Raw genomic sequence first — 19,155 nt, 5'->3', positions numbered from 1 at the left:
TGACTTATTGATATTAAGCCATTTTGTGCACTAAAAGCATGCAACAATCTTGATGATCACGGACAAAAAAAAAGTTCACATTTTCTAAAAAATTTCGGAAAATCAAACCTACAGCATAATTTGGGCAAAATTCATAGTGCCGGCCGAAATTAGAGTTTCTAACCTTAATTTAAGATCTACGATTTAATTAAATAAACGCCACCAATTTAATCAAATTTGTTACTATGGAACTTAATTAAACTTATACCATGAATTTTATTTAATATATGCCATGAATTTCCCAATCTATAAAAAAAATTAATATTAATTCTATCCGGATTTCGGTTTCTATCCGGATATATCCGGATTTTTATCCGAGGCGGATAATCCGGATAAAAACCGGATAATTTTTTTAATTTATCCGGGTAACGGTTTCTACCCGGATCGAAACACTACCCACCGGTTACAAATAGAAATTTTCTATTTATTAATATTCATTTTTTAAAATTTAACATCCTCTGTTAATAAAGTTTTATATCATTTAATTTGTTTACTGCACAAGATAAATCTTTGCAAGTGTTAAATAGTGTCATTGATCAAAATTTTAAATCTTCTATAATTAGCTTTGTATACACATGATTATCAAATACATTATTTTTTATGAAATGAATTACGCAATTTTTTATATAAATGAATATAAAAACATCAAAATAGAGATTGGAATTCGTGCTGTTTTCAAAAAGGGTGAAGCACCCGTGATCCTAGGCCATAAATAAGAATCCCAGCATAAATTATATCTTTACATTCTCACATTTTAAATAAGATATTTTATATTTTTAATTATATTAATCTTACTCACACACTCTTTTATTACATTCTAGTTTTCCGAGGATTAGCACCTTTTTCTCACCTTTGACAAATGAGTTAAAATTTTGTTTTCAAAGTATCATATAAAAATTATAAATATACATTATACAGTTCATATTGAACAACAACACTATATTAATTGAAGAAATGTATTTGTAACAGCCTGTTACATATCTTATTTGTAACATCCTTTTTTTATTTTTTTTAATAATAAATTTAATATGTGTTTCACAAATAAAATTTTTATATGTAAAATTTAATTTGAAAAACTTTTACTTAATGTACTTAAGACAGTTTCATAGACAAAATTTTAAGTTATAAGCAGTTTCTTGAAATTTTTTAAAAAATTCTTTGTCTTAGTTACACAACTGATCTTTTGTTTTTGTTTACATTACGCCTGATCTTAAATTTTAATTGGATAAAATTGGGGGTTGTTACAAATAAGACGCGTAACAGGCTGTTACAATTAGATTTATCCATATTAATTATCCTCACCATTTAAATTATTTAAATTATTTGATAATTAGTTGACCAAATACATACTGCACTGATACGTTTAGTTGATCACATATCATTGATCATGTGATTAAAACCATTGATCGAGAGCTCGAGTCATATTTTTATTTTTATCAATTATTTCAAAGTTATTAAAATTATTAAAAATTTATTTAATATATTTAATTATAATTATGATAATATTTTAACAAAAAGAAGCTCATTAATTATTTTATTTTTTTTTTCAACTGCGAAATTTAGCTGAAACAAATTATATTTTTATTGTACATCTTCACTACAAAGAATACATATACGTAACAACCATTATTTTAATCATAAAAAAACATTATTAATATTACCAAATATAATATACTAATTATAAATTAATCTATTAAATTAATCGATCAATTATAAAATTTTGATCAATCATTGATAGATACATCAAATTTCTGCTTTAATTTAAATGCGATCTATTTTTATATATACTGTTACAATAATTATATTCAAATTGTGATTTCAACAGCTTTAATGATAAAATAATTTAACTTTATTAAATTGATAAATAAATGTTTCGTTATATTCTTCTAATTTTTAAAATTTACCAATCCAAATTACAAAAGGAATATTCTCATCTAATATTTGCTCAAAGAACAATTCCAGATTATATTTTAATATTTTATAATTTGAAATATTTCGTACTCTTCTAAAAAAAATTCGCCATTGGCACACTTAAAACATCTGCTACCGATGCAGGCTAACTCACAATAGTCACAAATTGCAGGATTTTTTAGCGACAAATGTCTTAATCCACCTAATTCATATTATAATGATGATGAAAATGAAATTAATAAATATTATTTTATAATTTGTATAATTTAATGCTACAATTCAAAATATTTGACAGTAACATACCAGTGGGATATGCAATAGGTTTAAACGCATGATTATTTGGATGATCATGAATATTTTGAGATTTTAGTTTACAATCTTTACATAAATCATAATTATAACAAAATGCACATTTCCATCTCATTCCACGAACTTTACTTTTACAGAAATCACACACTACGCCAAAATGCAAAGCAAATTCTACAAGATATTAAAAAGAGGTCATAAATTATTATAAAAAAAATTAGTATTATAGAACAATATATTAAAAAAAGATATAATAATACGTACGAGGAGCACGTTTAGAAGATTTTGAATGTGGCACAAGTTCGAACATATGATCATCTGGGTGATTATGAATGTGTGATTTGGCTTTACAATTTTGACATAAATCATAATTTTCACAGGATGTGCACTTCCATCTCATTCCACGGATAGTATAGTCACAGCAGTCACATCTTACATCATAATGCAAGACAGATTCTATAAAAATTATAAAGAGATTATATAAAAATATTATTAGTTATTTACAAATAAAGGCACTAATTAATTATACCTGAAGGAGGTCCTCTGATTTGTTTTTCATAACTATCTTTGATACAATGTCCAGATTGTTCACTATTCCCCCGCAAAATAAGATCAGAACCACCAAATGATGGTCCATAAGTATGATCGTTAAATATAGCATAATTTTCATTCGTAACACGACTTAAAATATGTTCATTAATATTAATTCCATTCTTAAAAGAGAATATAAAACTATCTTTAGTAGCACAATAATTACGATCAGATTTCCATTCAATTGGATTATATCCTCCAAGAATTTGGTTATTTCCTTTAACTTTAATAATTGTTATAGTGCAAGATCGATCATCACAAATCTCATGAAATATTTTAGATTCAAATCCATCACGAGATCCACGAAGAATTAATTTGAATTCGTACAAAGAAGTCGACTTATCCATAATATCTAATTTATCTATCCATTTTGAAATTAATTCAGCATGTTGAGATGTAATAATTTTTGAATCAATATTTTGAATTTTTAATTTATCATTTGGTCTGCTATCAGGATGTGAATTTAAAAAAATGTTCAATAAATCCTTGTATAATTCCTTTGGTAAAACTTTCTTATAAGGTAATACTTCTTCAGAAAATTCTTTAGGAGTTAATTTAGTAAACTCAAAAAAAGGAATGAGTTGTTGTAAAGTACTTTTTAATACATTAAAATCTTCTTTTGAAAAAGTTGCAGGATCAGAAGGAAGTTCGGGATTCTGAGCAAGTCCCCATTTAATTACATATTTCCAAACTTGAATTTCGCTCATATGAAGATTATTACTTTTAATAATTGAAACTAAAAGTTTTTCTGAAATTGAAGAGAAACTAATTGATTTAAGTATCTTATCAGGTCTTCTTGAAATAAAGTCAGTACAATATTTTTGAAGTTCCAAAAAAGAATGATTTTCAAAGCTTGTCTGATATATGAGATCAAAATTTTGGTCCATCCAATTTTTATTATTTTTAATTATATAAAGTTGTAAATGATTAACTAATTCTTGAAGATTAAGTTCATTAGCAGCAGTCAAGATCTTAATAATACCCAAAGAATCACATTCCTCCAAAGAAAGTCTTCCTCCATAAATAAATCTGAAATAAAACATTATATATAAATTAAAACAATATATGTATATATATATATTTGTAAATACAGTAACATCTTATTTATTGTATAATTTACCTCAAAATTATTTGAAAAATTTCGGGTGAGATATTTGGTAATTTAATATGTACCAAAGTTCCATTGTTATTATTTCTACTTGTTGATAAAATCCTTTGTAAATAAGTAGAACGATAGTTTAGAATTACCATATGAGCACGGAATATTTTTACGTAAGGGTCATTGCCAACTTCAATTGTAATATCATAATATTCTTCATCGTCCAAAATTTTGAGTAAATTTTGTGATAATTTTGGTAAAAATTTATCCCCATCCATAATTAATTTTTTTTTTAAAAAAAAAAAATTTCTAAAAAATAATCCTTTGTTACAATTTCCTTATATATATTTTTTTCGCGGTTACAAAAAAGTGGTTGGCTGCAGATTCAAGCCATATGCAGGTTCACAAGCCTTATTTATATTTATGATGATCATCAACTAGTGGATTTAGAGTCAATCCGGTCATGCTTAATTGCGAACAAAATTCATAATTTGGGCCAAAATTAGTACTGAAAATCTCAAATTAATAACTTTCAGTCATGTGATCATTATCCAATCAAATATAACGTGTGTGATCAATTAAACGTGATCTTTGTACGATATTTTTCTGCGCACTGTAAGTTCCAAATTTTATTAATTTGAAATAATTCACAAATTCCTGGATATAAGTTTGAACACATGATGATGATGAATATGATTTGGTTCTTAAATTAAACTTCCATCCCACTCCATGGATCAATTACACCTTATCTCATAATGCAGGACAGATTCTAAAGAAAAAAAAATATTTTGATTATTTACATATAAAAAATTGTAAATTGCTAAAGCTCACCGGCGGTGATGGTCACCGTACCAGCATTAAGATGTATTTTCGACCGGAATTAAAAACCTAATAAAATACTGGCCGGAATTACATCATAATTTCACCATCGGTGACCATCACCACCGGTGATGTTTAGCAATACCCTAAAAAATTAATCACATATAAAATGTTAACTAATTAGTTATACCTTCCTATAAAAAAAATTCTGGAAAAAATTTTAATAAATGATCATTTTTCTAGTTTTCATTTCTGAAGAAACTCAGCCACAGGATCATTTTTCTGAAAAAATTTTTTATAGGGCCTGAAGGAGATCCTCTGATTTGGTTTTTTATAACTATCTTTTATACAATGTCCACTATCCACCAATTGATTAGTCATAAGTATTGTCATTAATAAGTACTTTCATAGAATGATAATATATATTTTTTATATAGCATTTAGGCAATAATATATATGTTCGATTGAGACCATTTGACAGGCTCACGTAGGTGGTACAATCCGGAAAACAGCAGAATATTATACAAGTGTTTTATTATATAGACACGATCACACTATAAAATCTGCAATGATTTTAATCTGGTTCTATAAAAATAATTCAAATTGTTATTGAGTGTAATTAACCTTATTATTTTAATATATTAATTCCAAAAATAATTCAAATATATTTTGTCCATATTTTAAAAATTTTATAAAATAATTTAAAAGTCACTGTATCTAGGTTTATAATAATATTTCAAAAAGTTAGTGATTGTTTGTAAAAGATACTACAGGTGTATATTAAAATACAATACATTGTATTATATTTATTATTTTTATATGTTTATATAGCAAATATTTCTATTGTGGTATAACAGATAATACACTTTTTACAATTATTAGTAATTTATTAGTAAAAATTTTTACTAATAATATATAATCAGCTTTTTATTAAAATGAATTTTATCACACAACTTTATTTAATAAATAAATATGTCAAAAAAAAACAAATAAAGAAATCAGTAAAATAATATCTAATGCATCAAAGAAATATATTTTCTATCTATTTAAGACCATATCACATCTTTGAAAGACTACAAAAAAGCATATCATTGATGGTTCTACAAGATTGTCCAACACTATTGTAATAGTCACATATCTGATACTATTGTTGTGATTTATTAGCAATCATTTAACTGCATGGTAACAAATCATGGATTTCTGTAAAGAATAAATGATGGAATTATTATTATTGATCTTAAATTTTAATTATGAAAACTCTGAACTTTCTTAAACAAAAATTTCATTAACATTCTTAGACTTTTCTATTTCTTTAGTAACATTGCGACTTGTATAATATGCTTGTGGATGAGATTGTATAATAGAAGTATTTGCTTGTTCTTGTACTAAAACTTTGTTTGCCTCTACAAATTCTAACATATCATTTTTTAATTGATTATCAATATTAGATATATTATAAACATAATTTCCATCTCTGTTTCTTTTATAATGTTCATATTCATTAATACATCTACTCCACTCAGATACAATATTTTCAAGTATTGCTATGGTTGGTCTATTGGAAGGATTTGTATCCCAACATTTTTTCATTAAATCTGTATAACATTTTGGAGTATTTTCAAAAATTTCAGGACGTTCACCTTCACAAACACTTAAGATAAGGTGGTGATCATGTGCTCTATCATAAAATGGAGGAATGCCTGATATAAATTCCCACATTATCATTGAAAAACTATAAATATCACTTGCTGTAGTATAGGGTTTATTTCTTAATATTTCAGGCGCCATATAAGGTAAAACTCCATAAATTTCATTAACTTCGCTATTGTCAGAATCTTGCAAATCACTCACAGGTTTATATAATCCTAAATCTATAACAAATGACTCATTATCTGACATTAAAATATTACCATCATGAAAATCACCATGAGTTAAATTTGACTCATGAATTACTTTAAGTCCTAATATAATTTTTTTCAATAATTGTAACTTGTCTTGCCACTTAAATTTAATTATATCAGATAAACATTTTCTCAAATTTCCTTTTTTTGCATAACTCATTACTATAATATGATTTAAATTATTCGGATCTTGGGTAAAACCAAAGAATTGAATAAATTTTGAAAATGACATTTTCTGACAGTTATAATGATATTTCCACTATAAATAATAAGAAGTTATTAAATTTTTATAAAAGAATCTAAAATTTATTATTAAATCAAATACTATACCTCATCAAGAAATTTACTATTCAAATTTGATGAATTATTAAGTATTTTAAGAATGACTTCATGATTCATCTGTCTATTCCATTGTTGTTTATCATTATTCCAACTAAAAATGGGTCCATCTGACCAGATAGCTTTATGAATTTCACTAAATCCTCCTTTATCATGATAATTAATACTTGACAATTTATCATAAGGTATCCACTCTAAAATTTCATGACTATTTTTAGCATTTAGTTGTATCTCTTGAATAAATTTATCAATAAATACATTTTCACTAGTCCACTTTGTAAAATCTTGTTGAAATCGTTTAACGTTACATTGTTGGCACCACTGGTAATCAATGTATGGTTGTTTACATTCATTACATTGATGGCATGGGTAATCAATATGTGGTTTTTTGCATTTATTACATAATTCAACTTTATCTTTAGAACTTGCTTTATTACTTTCTTCTAGTACTTTTTGATGCCAATAAAATGCTTCTTTTGAATTTTTTTCTGTTCCTTCTCCATTTTCACAACATGCGGCTAAATTATTCATTGCTTTTACATCACCATTTTCTGCTGCTTTTTGAAACCAATGAAAAGCTTTTTCTAAATTCTTTTCAGTTCCTTTTCCATTTTTATAACATATTGCTATATTATACATTGCTTCTTTATTACCATTTTCTACTGCTTTCTGATACCAATGAAAGGCTTTTTCTAAGTTCTTTTCCGTCCCTTCTCCAGAATAATAACAACTGGCTAAATTATACATTGCTGTAATATGGTCTTTTTCTGCTGCTTTCTGATACCAATGAAAGGCTTTTTCTAAGTTCTTTTCTATTCCTTTTCCATTATCATAACATATAGCTAAATTATACATTGCTGTAACAAAGTCTTTTTCTGCTGCTTTCTGATACCAATGAAAGGCTTTTTCTAAGTTCTTTTCTGTCCCTTCTCCATTTCTATGACATTTGGCCAAATTATACATTGCTTCTTTATTACCATTTTCTACTGCTTTCTGATACCAATGAAAGGCTTTTTCTAAATTCTTTTCTGTACCTTCTCCATTTCTATAACATATGGCTAAATTATACATTGCTTCTTTATTACCATTTTCTACTGCTTTCTGATACCAATGAAAGGCTTTTTCTAAGTTCTTTTCTATTCCTTTTCCATTATCATAACATATAGCTAAATTATACATTGCTGTAATATGAGCTTTTTCTGCTGCTTTCTGATACCAATGAAAGGCTTTTTCTAAATTCTTTTCTGTCCCTTCTTCATTTTTATAATTATAGGCCAAATTAAACATTGCTTCTTTATTACCATTTTCTGCTGCCTTCTGATACCAATGAAAGGCTTTTTCTAAATTTTTTTCTGTTCCCTCTCCATTTTCATAACATATGGCTAAATTATACATTGCTTTAACATGGTCTTTTTCTGCTGCTTTCTGATACCAATGAAAGGCTTTTTCTAAGTTCTTTTCTGTCCCTTCTCCATTTTTATAATTATAGGCCAAATTAAACATTGCTTCTTTAATACCACTTTCTGCTACTTTTTGATACCAATAAAAGGCTTTTTCCAAATTCTTTTCAGTTCCTTTTCCATTTTTATAACATATAGCTAAATTATACATTGCTTTAACATGGTCTTTTTCTGCCGCTTTCTGATACCAATGAAAGGCTTTTTCTAAGTTCTTTTCTGTCCCTTCTCCAGAATAATAACAACTGGCTAAATTATACATTGCTGTAACGTGGTCTTTTTCTGCTGCTTTTTGATACCAATGAAAGGCTTTTTCTAAGTTTTTTTCTATTCCTTTTCCATTATCATAACATATAGCTAAATTATACATTGCTGTAACATAGTCTTTTTCTGCTGCTTTCTGATACCAATGAAAGGCTTTTTCTAAATTCTTTTCTGTACCTTCTCCATTTCTATAACATTTGGCTAAATTATAAATTGCTTCTTTATTATCATTTACTGCTGCTTTCTGATACCAATGAAAGGCTTTTTCTAAGTTCTTTTCTATTCCTTTTCCATTATCAAAACATATGGCTAAATTATACATTGCTGTAACATGATCTTTTTCTGCTGCTTTCTGATACCAATGAAAGGATTTTTCTAAATTCTTTTCTGTCCCTTCTCCATTTCTATAACATTTGGCTAAATTATTCATTGCTGTAACATAGTCTTTTTCTGCTGCCCTCTGATACCAATGAAAGGCTTTTTCTAAGTTCTTTTCTATTCCTTTTCCAAAATAATAACAACCAGCTAAATGATACATTGCTTTAACATGGTCTTTTTCTGCTGCTTTCTGATACCAATGAAAGGCTTTTTCTAAGTTCTTTTCTGTTCCTTCTCCATTTTTATAACAGTCAGCTAAATTAAGCATTGCTTCTTTATCGCCATTTTCTACTAAATTTTCTAAAGAATTAATACATTCTTTACACCATGATTTTTCAGCAAAAGGTTTATTGCAATACGAACAATTTTTGGTGTTTATTGTTTTAGTATGTTTATCTGAGATGTTTGATTTACTAAATTCAGTTGCCATTTGTTATTTAGAAATATATATTATAGGAAAAAAAATATTTTATTTTTTTTTAGACGAATTTTTTTTTTTTTGACAAAAAATTTCTTTTTAATAATGTTTCATAAATGAGCTACTAAGGAATATTTTAACTAAAAATAGGTTACAACAAAAAAAAAAATTTCGGGCCGTATTTTTTCCGATTCACTAGTTAATAATTTGTCGATCACTTGAACAAAAATTTTCAGGGTGGAAAAGACAGAAAGGTTATATGCAAGGTGGTTATTTTAGAAATTTTACTCACTCTTTATTGCATCCAACCGTTGTTTTTCCTTTATTTCTTATTATAATTTTTTTTTTTGAAGTTTTCTTATTAGTAATAGAGAAAATCGAACAAAGACGTTATACAACTAAAGTGAAATATTTTAGTTTTTTTCCGATAACAATTCAGCAAGTGTGTTAAGCGATGCTCTATACAAATTTTTATGGAGTAGAGAAGACGTTTAGAAAACTTGAAAGTTTTTGTAAAGAGGAAATTCTTTACATTCGAAGGTGGTGCGTGTGGCACAGGATACCGGAACGAGGTGATTGATGGGTGATACCTTTCTCATATCACGAAGTTAAAAATCGGCAAAAATTCATCCGCAGGCAGAATTTTACTATCTATGGTACATCTCAATGGTTGTATTGAAAATTATAGGTATTAACAGTTAAATTGATTGTATTATAAAAAAGTATTGAGAGATTTATTCAATTGTTAAATTAGCTTCTTTACAAATTACATTGGCATATCAGATATTCTACTATATTTTTATTTTAACGCGAAGTATTTTAATGCTTCATGCTTAAATCCTATTATTTATTGTATATTCAAAACTATAAATTCTATTATCATATAATGAATCGTACCCATAAGGACAAAACAGTGTTCGGCAAATGACTTGAAATGACAAATGAATTAAATGACAAGTCATTTGTCATTTGTCATTTGAAATTCAAATGACCAGTCAGTCATATAAGTCATTTGACCAATATTAAATATTTTGAAGGTTTTATCGATAATCTTATTTACATAAAGTAAAGAAACACAATATAAAAAAAATTTTCTCGTTTAGGTTGAAATTTTTTCCCAAACCGAAAAAATTATATTTTTTTTATTGAATAATCCCCATTGTTTTGGTCTTTTTAAGACCAATTTATTTTTTTTATTTTTTTTCGATCTTTTTTTTTAGACCGTATTGGCCCTGCCCTGTTCATTTCCGGTCGGTTGCATTTTTCGGTCGGATTTTGTTGTACAAAAATTATCCAATAAAATTTTTTTATTTTCGATCGCAAATTGAACTGCTTTAGATGAAATTTAGTTCGAACTCCTTCTATTGATATACATTTTTTTCTTAATTGTCACGTAAACAGAAATTATCTAATTTTGGTTGGTCATTTTTGGCGTTCAACCAAAAAACCCCCCAAAAAATTGGGCTAAAAGTTCAGAAAATTGTTACTTTTTTTTTTAAAAAAAAATTTTTTTTCACTCTTTTGGATTGGATTATTGTCATACTTATTTTTTTTCGAATTCCCTTTTTTTTCAGAAATTTCCCTTTTTTTAAACTGATTTCTTTCTTTATCCTTTTTCTTCCCCCAAATTTTTTTTAAATTTTTTTTTATTATTAAATAAAAAATAAAATATTATATTAAATATATTTACAAAATTATTATTTTTTTAAAAAAAATCAATATAACATATCAGATATAGGAAAATTGACCGACGTTGATAGAAAGATGAGTAATATTTTTTCAATTAAATTGAACGCTGGATAAATAGTTTGAATTTGCAAATTCATAAAAATCAATCAATTAATTATAAAATATGTAAAATATCAATTTTTTTGAAAAAATTGTAGATTATTATAACCGAATCCATACCCGAAATTCTCTAAATAGCTACCAGATTTTTGAATAAAGATTTTAATTCTGGTTTAGATAAATTAAGTACCAAAAGAATAATAATAAATGAAATGAATAGATTCTAATACATTTAATTATTCAAATATTTTTTTTAAGTTGGTTATAAGTTTAAGATTGACGCAATATAAAATAAGAAATAATTATAAAGTTTATAATTAATAAAAAATTAATCAAAAAAATGAGGGTGAATGAAAAAATAAGGAGAGTAAAAGGGAATGAAAGAAACAAAGGGGGAATGAAAAAGATCAAGTGGGAATGAAAAAGAATGGAGGGGGACGAAATGGAGCAAAGAGAATAAAAAAATGAAAGGAACAAAGGGTAGTGTAAAGAGAAGTGGGAATGGAAAAAAAATGAAAATGACAAAGGATAGTGTAAAGGAGCAAAAAAGACGAAGGAACAAAGAGGAAATAAAAAACAATGGAAAAAATGAAGGAAGGGAAGAATAAAAAGACTTAAAAGAGCAAAAGAGATGAAGAGATAAAAAGAAAACAAAAGTGGAGAAGGGACGAAATGAGATAAACAGGGGGACCAAGTAATAACAAAACCCATAAAACTAAAAGAGAAATAAAGTTTGTAGGGAATGGAAATTACATGTAATAAATAAACAAAAAATAAAAAAATAAAAAACATACCTAATAGTAATTACAAAGAAGAACCGAAAGACCTAAAAAGAATGAATTCAAAATATAAAATGATCAGCTCATTAATTAGCCAATAAAATTAAATGTACAAATTTAATAATGAGGTGATATCACCGGGTAAATTATATAGGTTCAATCACCCTAGGTGAAAAATTATTAAATCGCAAACGTCAAATCATTAATATAGGCAAATTCCTAATTATAAACAAAAAAAACTACTGTAACCATCTTTAATTTACTTAGTATTACATTATAATACTAAATTTTTCTATTTAAACAAATTCATTGGTCCTGGACTCCTGGTGCGAAACAACAAGTTACTGCTAATCTTATTGAAAAAGGAATTGGATACCTTTATAAATAACAAATTTATGAAAAATTGGAATGTCTTATAGATGGGATATACTTTTGTATGGAAAACCAGGAATAGGGAAAACAAGATTAATACATGCAATTTCAACTCATTTATCTCATGATATTTATCATTTAAATCTTAAATGATAAAGGATGATAGTGAGCTAAGTGTGATGTTTAGCACTGTACTGTCAAATCAATTAATAATACTTGAAGATGTAGATGCACAATCGGCTATTCCTCCATAACAGAAATGCAAAAATAAACATAAACAAAAATTTTGTCAATGCAAAAAGTATAAGTAATGAAAATCTATCAAAGAAATAATAGAAATCGACAAATTCACATTTTAGTTTATCAGCATTTTTAGCATGTTTGAATGGCCACATAATTTCTGGGGTAATATAATTATTATGACAACAAATCATGTTGATTTCTTTGATCCTACATGCAATTTAATGCTATTTCTATATATAAACAGTACTTTATGTTACTTGATCAGTGCCAGTTAATTTAATAAGAAATTATAATTTGATTGAAAATTAAGTCAACTGAGTGGAAAAAATTTTAATTCGTTTGGTTTGAAACATGATCTTAAATGGGTTTCAAAAGATACAATGCATAAAAGAATACTTTCTTAATTCCAATAAAAGGAATGCATTGTTGTAAACTTTTTGATGAAGTACTATTATCTTATGAGAAAGGTTTACTAAGGGAATTAATTATATAGGGATTTATTGACAGAAAATTAACCAATGAAAATATAATTAAAATTATTATTTCATTTCAACATGCTGAAATTATATTCAAGATGATTTAAAAATTAGGTATTGCATACAAGATAACTTCAGTTTATTATTTGTGATGGGCTTTTATATCTAATAAATTCCTCTTACACTATAACAATTAATAAATAGTATTTTTGGAGGATATAATCCAACTTAATGGAAACCTGATCGTAATAATGGCAATACTAAGGATATTTATATTTTCTTTAAGAATAGTGATATTAGTAAACATTTATTATGTACCCTTATAAGATTACACTGTACATTTTTTTATATTTATTGAATTTCATATTTAACAGATTTTTATTTCTTTATAATTTAAAACCATTTCTCCTATTTTTTTCTCACCAGATATTACAAACTAAGGTGTATAAATTATCCTGGTATTTAATCTTACTATAGGAATTCACCATTTTTTATAAATTATTTCTAAATATTAAACATTATTGGACTTTTAAAAGAAGCACCAAAAATTGAAAGAAAGTGGAGGCAGCTGTTAAATCTTTTAAATACCTTATAAAAATTGTGAAATTAGCTCCTCAAGTTTACATTCAAGATCTCTGTATATATATTTTAGAGAAATATCATCAGGAAGATCTCTTAAGAAATTAAATTTAGATCCTAAAAACTATTTTGTCTATTTTTGGATCGCAGTCATGATGGAGAAGGATGACAAAGGCGGAAATTGTGGTGATGGTGGTGATGGTGGTGGTGGTGGTGCATAATATAGCACATCATATGGTGGTGGTGGCGATCATAGTGGAGACATCCATGTATGTATGATGTCTCTCATATCATTTTTGGGTTTCATTAGTATGTTTCTAGTATTAGATAGAGTTATGATTAAAAGTTTTTGAAGTCAAGTGATGTAATTCCGACTCTGCTTCTAGCTTTAATTATAAGAAAAAGAAAACATTGGTGAAGCTTACAATACATAGTAATGATGGTTAAATATATTCTTATGCAATTTTAAATTGTATAAGTACATTAAACAAATTTTAATTTATTGTATGTTCACTATATTGGTTTATCCAGTTTAGAATATATTTGATGTTTGATTTGAAGGTTAAATATCCTCTTTCTATCTTTAACAAGAAAACCTGTAAATCATTTTTGATGGTATTGAAGATAGCTTATAAGATTGAGACTATTATATTTTGTCCAGTAACCCTCAAAAAAATTAATGATTAGGTAGTTTTTGCTGAAGAAATGGGAGAAATTCACATAGTAGAATCTACTTCATATGTAATAATATTTAAAGGATATTATTAAAAAAGGTGAAGAAATTTTTGGTCATATTTTCTAATTTATATGTTAGACAATAATGATAAAATGTGAGTGCATATGAAATCAATTGTGTATGTATATATAGATAATAATGATAACATGAGAATATTTATAAATTTTTTAAAAAATGATAGTTATCCATTTATAAAATGCCCAGGGATGAGTTAAAGAATTTTAGCAGCAATACACGTGAATTTACTAAATAATAAATTATACAAATAAGGAATTTCTTCCAAAAAAATATTATTATTATTTAATTTACATTGTATTATCCTACAAACAAAAAAAAAATCTAGGAAACAATTATAATTTTCTGCCTGCTACAGATTACAATTATATGTTTATGATTTAGTTAATAAAGATTATTTATACTTAAATAAATATCTTAATTTTAAAATTGATTTTATTAAGCCATCAACATTCATTCATTGTTAAACTATTTTAATTCAGTTTAAAAATTTGATAAATTGAATGTTATCAGCATGATAAATAATTGCTGTAAATGTAGTAAAATAACATAAAGTGAAAAAATAAATCTTTGACATTGCTTAAATTCACGTTTCCATGAAGGCACAGCTTAGAACAAAAAAAATGATATTTCTGAATACCCTAAGTTAGCAAAAATGAACATAAAGGGTGTTTGTAAAGTCATTATGAAAATTTTGATATTGAATTCTACTACCGACCTTAACTAACTAAAATAATAGAATAAGACCTAAGATGAAGTCCCCAATAAATATCCAACTTAGATTATAACTAATAAAAACCTTGGCCCCAGTGATCATAAACATTCTCCAACTGAATGCTGTAAAATAATTCAGGTTCAGTAGTGCCTTCTTTCAAATCATAGAAATGAATACATTTGAAATAAATAACTAAAAATAGAAGAAGCTGCATACTGTTAATTACTCTCAATCCTATATTGGTTTGAAATTCCAATTACGAAATTGGAGTCAGTGATTGTAAATCTTTGCATTTACCTATTATCTGTTATGAGAGAGAAGAAATTATTAATAATGTGCAAATTTTTATTTAATGGTAAAGAAGACATAGCTAATTCCTCCTTTAGCATTAGCAAACTTTACCAATAACAAAGTTAGGATGTCTGCTTGAGTTGGCTATCAAGTGAACAAGTAAAACAAGTAAAGAAAAAAATATAAAAAAAAGAAAAAAGGAAATAAAAAATAAAAAAATAAATAAATAAAGAAATAAAAAGAAAGAAGAAATAAAAAAAAAATAAATAAAAAATAAAAAAAAGCAGCTCCTAAGTTAACCTTGTGAACTCCCTGGCTCAATTAGCAATCTGTTCTAGATTTTCTTAGGAGTTACCCACTAAAAAAATTACCTTTCACCCCTTCACCAACCCAAGCAAACAATCCAAGTATTCTCCTAAGTAAAATTTGTGAACTCCCCGGCTCAAATGAGCTATCTGTTCTAATTTTGCTTAGGAGCTACTCACTTTGCAAAATAAAAAAAAACACACCTCTTACTTTTAAAGCTTCTAAGCCACTTTGCTCTCATGGTTTTTCTTTACTGTAGTATTTTTTAGAATGTTTTTTTTTAGAGAAGGCTGATGGTATATATACATGTTGAGGGTATATGTATATCTGGTATTTGTAAAAATCAAAATCGCGACTCGTGAGTAAAAAAACCATGACTAAGGCCGGGCAAAAAAAATTTTTAGATTCTCGTGACATAAAATTTTAAAAATGACCCGGCCGGCCGGCATTTATTTTTATATTTGTAAAATTTTTTCATATGTAAAATTTTTTTACGCCACATTGGCCAATAACTTAAAACACGTGATAAAAATTTTTACTATAAAAAAAAAATTTCCATTTTTCGAAAAACTGACCCGGCCGGGTCACGAGAATCTAAATTTTTTTTTTGTCCGGCCTAACAGAGAGTAAAAAAATCTGTATAAAATATAAATATGGGCAAATCAGTAAAAAATCGCGACTCGCGACTCAACACTAATATTGATCATCGCTCATGTGATTCTACTTTAGCTGATCTGCTGATGTGCGGAGATTAGATACGCCCGACATGATTATTTTAAATAATTTTACTTGGTGTCAAATTTTTTACTTTACATAACTACATTCGATGAACTTTATATAAAATTATTTGCCTAATCAGGACCTTTTAGAAAGTTGAAAAAAATCACAAAATTTTAAAATTTCTAAATTTAATCTATATTTTAGAATGAAATCATGTTAAAGATTGGCAAATTATCTTTACGAATGTAAACTTTTTGATTATTATTAGTTAATCAAATATCCAACTAAATTTTTACACATTATAAAATTAATATTATAATATTTACTAAATTTTCAAGTCAGGTTCGTAATTAATCTATTTTTCACAGTTTTAAAATTAGTGTTTTTTTATAAAGTTTATCAGAATTTCGTTCTTTGAATTTTTTTTTTTTTTTTTATAAGGAATTTTTTAACATATTATTATAGAATATTTACGATAAACCTATTATTTATTTACCATTAAGAACGCCTAATGACATGGTCCTTGATATGATAGACCCTCATTTGTATGATTAATGTTTGAAAGAAACGTAATCTTTGGATATCAGGCCATGCAAGTAATAAGGTACCAGAAACAGGCAAAAGTTTATAATTTTTGTAACATCAAATGAAATTGATTTCAATTTCGTGACAATATCGTTTGCATAATATTTTTAAAGAATATTTAGAAATACATATTTTGATAGCTAAAAACGATTATTTGAGCTAACATATAATGTAATTAGGACTCAACCAGTTTAATATCTTATATTATCCATAGGGTAATTGTTTTTTAATTAAAAAATGACAATTGAGTATATAAAACGTGATTAGCTAAGTGTAGTTTACAATTAAAAATAAGCTTGCAATACTATAATTTGTGTGATACTCATTATTAGATACTCGTTATTATATATTATATTAGTTATGACATGAACTTTTTACATACGTCCACGTGATTGTTGGAAAATTTTTCGTTCAAAAAATTTCCTAAACGGAGCATGAATATGGGAACATCACATTTTTAGCATTTCATCACTATAACTATAATACAGATTGGTTATTGCACTCACTACCTCAGGAATTAAGCCATATTTGTGGCTAATTTTAACCACTTTTAGGATTGTAAATAGTTTAGTATTTTAATGATTTATAGCACATTTAAAGAATTACACCGATTCTCTATCAACCTATATCAATGAATATCACAATTCAAATTTATACAGGTTCAGGACTAATATAGACGAAAAACTTTATTATTTTTTTTTTTCAAGCATAATAAATGAAGAAATGAATACCAAAGTTAGTTACTAAAGGTAACGCATTTTCTAGAAGGATAACTTCATTGCTTTATAATTACCAGGTTCCAAAGGGACCCACCATCCATACTATTCAATGATTGTTGATTGTCATCATAAAATGGAGGCTGGACAGATGAAGTTGTCGTGTTATTTCCTTCTCCGGCAGGATTTCCTGCATCTCCATCTTCATTACAAGGTAAAGGTGGAGCCGGAGATAGACGAGATGGTGATTCCAAAACTTCAGCTCTGACTTCTTCGGCTAGATGATCCAGTCCCAAAGAGACCTCTTTGGCCTAGTACCAACCACCTCAATGGAGGGTGCAGGTGAAACAATTCCTCTATCTCGCATACGATTAGAAATATTCATATCACGAATCCTATCAAAAGCATCTTCAGGTTTTTCCCAAAAGTGAGTGCGGAACTTCTTAATTATCTAACACCTGTTTGACTCCTAGCTGTTCGACTTCCATTCATATATTCACATCACCTAGTCACCAGAGGTAATGTGGAGAGTGAAATTTAGGATTCGCCTGTGCTTAAGTAGTCTATTAACACTTACACTTACATTATAATCCCGAACAAGGTTCTTGAATTTTCTATGCAATGATGTCCCAGGAAATTAGACTAAGCTCTTTATTAATTCTAGTCACAATACTTTTTCCAAGTTATGATTTTCTTCGTTCCTATTTCCACGCTTGTTGATGGTATGGGTTTGTGAATCGGCCCAGTCGATCATTTTCCAAGACTAGAGTGGTAATCAGACTAGAGTGGTAGTCTAAGTGGTAATAAAAAAAATTATTTAATTTATTTAACCATTAAAAAATAATTATAAAATAAAAAATAACACATTTTTTATTATTAATAATTTCATTACAATACTTTAATTATTAAAGTATTAGTAAATCTTTTTTTTTTTTTAAATAATTACTTTTTTAAGTTTAATAAAATAAATAAATCTAAAGATATCAAATATCAAATATATTGAAAATATTGAAAATATTAGATTCAGCTAAGTTAGATTGACACAGTTTGACAAAGTATATGCTAACTTTCCATATGATTAGGGATAACATAAAGGTATTTTAGTATTTATTCTATTAATGATCTCATTAATTTCTATATATTCTAATCTTACAATATCATCAGCAGAAAAACTTTCGATATAATCTATCTTTTCTAAACCAATTCCATCAAAAAGCTTATAAACCTTGTTTGTCTTTTTAATTTCATTATGTAAATTATTACCAGGTATGTATCTTTCAAGAATAAATTCATGAGGTGACTCTGATAAATC

General features: G+C 26.7%; 3 protein-coding genes across 3 annotated transcripts; all 3 read right to left on the bottom strand.

Moving 5' to 3' along the window:
- Positions 1 to 2,009: 2,009 nt before the first annotated feature.
- On the bottom strand, positions 2,010 to 4,224 carry OCT59_020940 (uncharacterized protein; the record flags this gene model as incomplete). Its single annotated transcript, XM_066149512.1, has 5 exons — positions 2,010 to 2,152; positions 2,254 to 2,430; positions 2,521 to 2,712; positions 2,786 to 3,876; positions 3,968 to 4,224. The coding sequence occupies 5 exons, from the start codon at positions 4,222 to 4,224 to the stop codon at positions 2,010 to 2,012; spliced, it is 1,860 nt and encodes a 619-aa protein (XP_065990410.1).
- A 1,810-nt stretch (positions 4,225 to 6,034) lies between these two features.
- OCT59_020939 (uncharacterized protein) lies at positions 6,035 to 9,534 on the bottom strand (the record flags this gene model as incomplete). Its single annotated transcript, XM_066149511.1, has 2 exons — positions 6,035 to 6,925; positions 7,264 to 9,534. 2 exons carry the CDS (start codon positions 9,532 to 9,534, stop codon positions 6,035 to 6,037), a joined length of 3,162 nt encoding a protein of 1,053 aa, XP_065990409.1.
- Positions 9,535 to 17,729: 8,195 nt separating this feature from the next.
- OCT59_020938 (uncharacterized protein) lies at positions 17,730 to 18,597 on the bottom strand (the record flags this gene model as incomplete). The annotated part of the gene is made up of 3 exons (XM_066149510.1): positions 17,730 to 17,750; positions 17,921 to 18,154; positions 18,517 to 18,597. The coding sequence occupies 3 exons, from the start codon at positions 18,595 to 18,597 to the stop codon at positions 17,730 to 17,732; spliced, it is 336 nt and encodes a 111-aa protein (XP_065990408.1).
- Between the last annotated feature and the right edge of the window lie 558 nt (positions 18,598 to 19,155).

The sequence above is a fragment of the Rhizophagus irregularis genome, chromosome 3 (assembly GCF_026210795.1).
Source record: "Rhizophagus irregularis chromosome 3, complete sequence".
NCBI classification, from domain to species: Eukaryota; Fungi; Glomeromycota; class Glomeromycetes; order Glomerales; family Glomeraceae; genus Rhizophagus; species Rhizophagus irregularis.
Note: the sequence above shows the minus strand (reverse complement) of the source record. Positions and strands in the feature narration are given on the sequence as shown.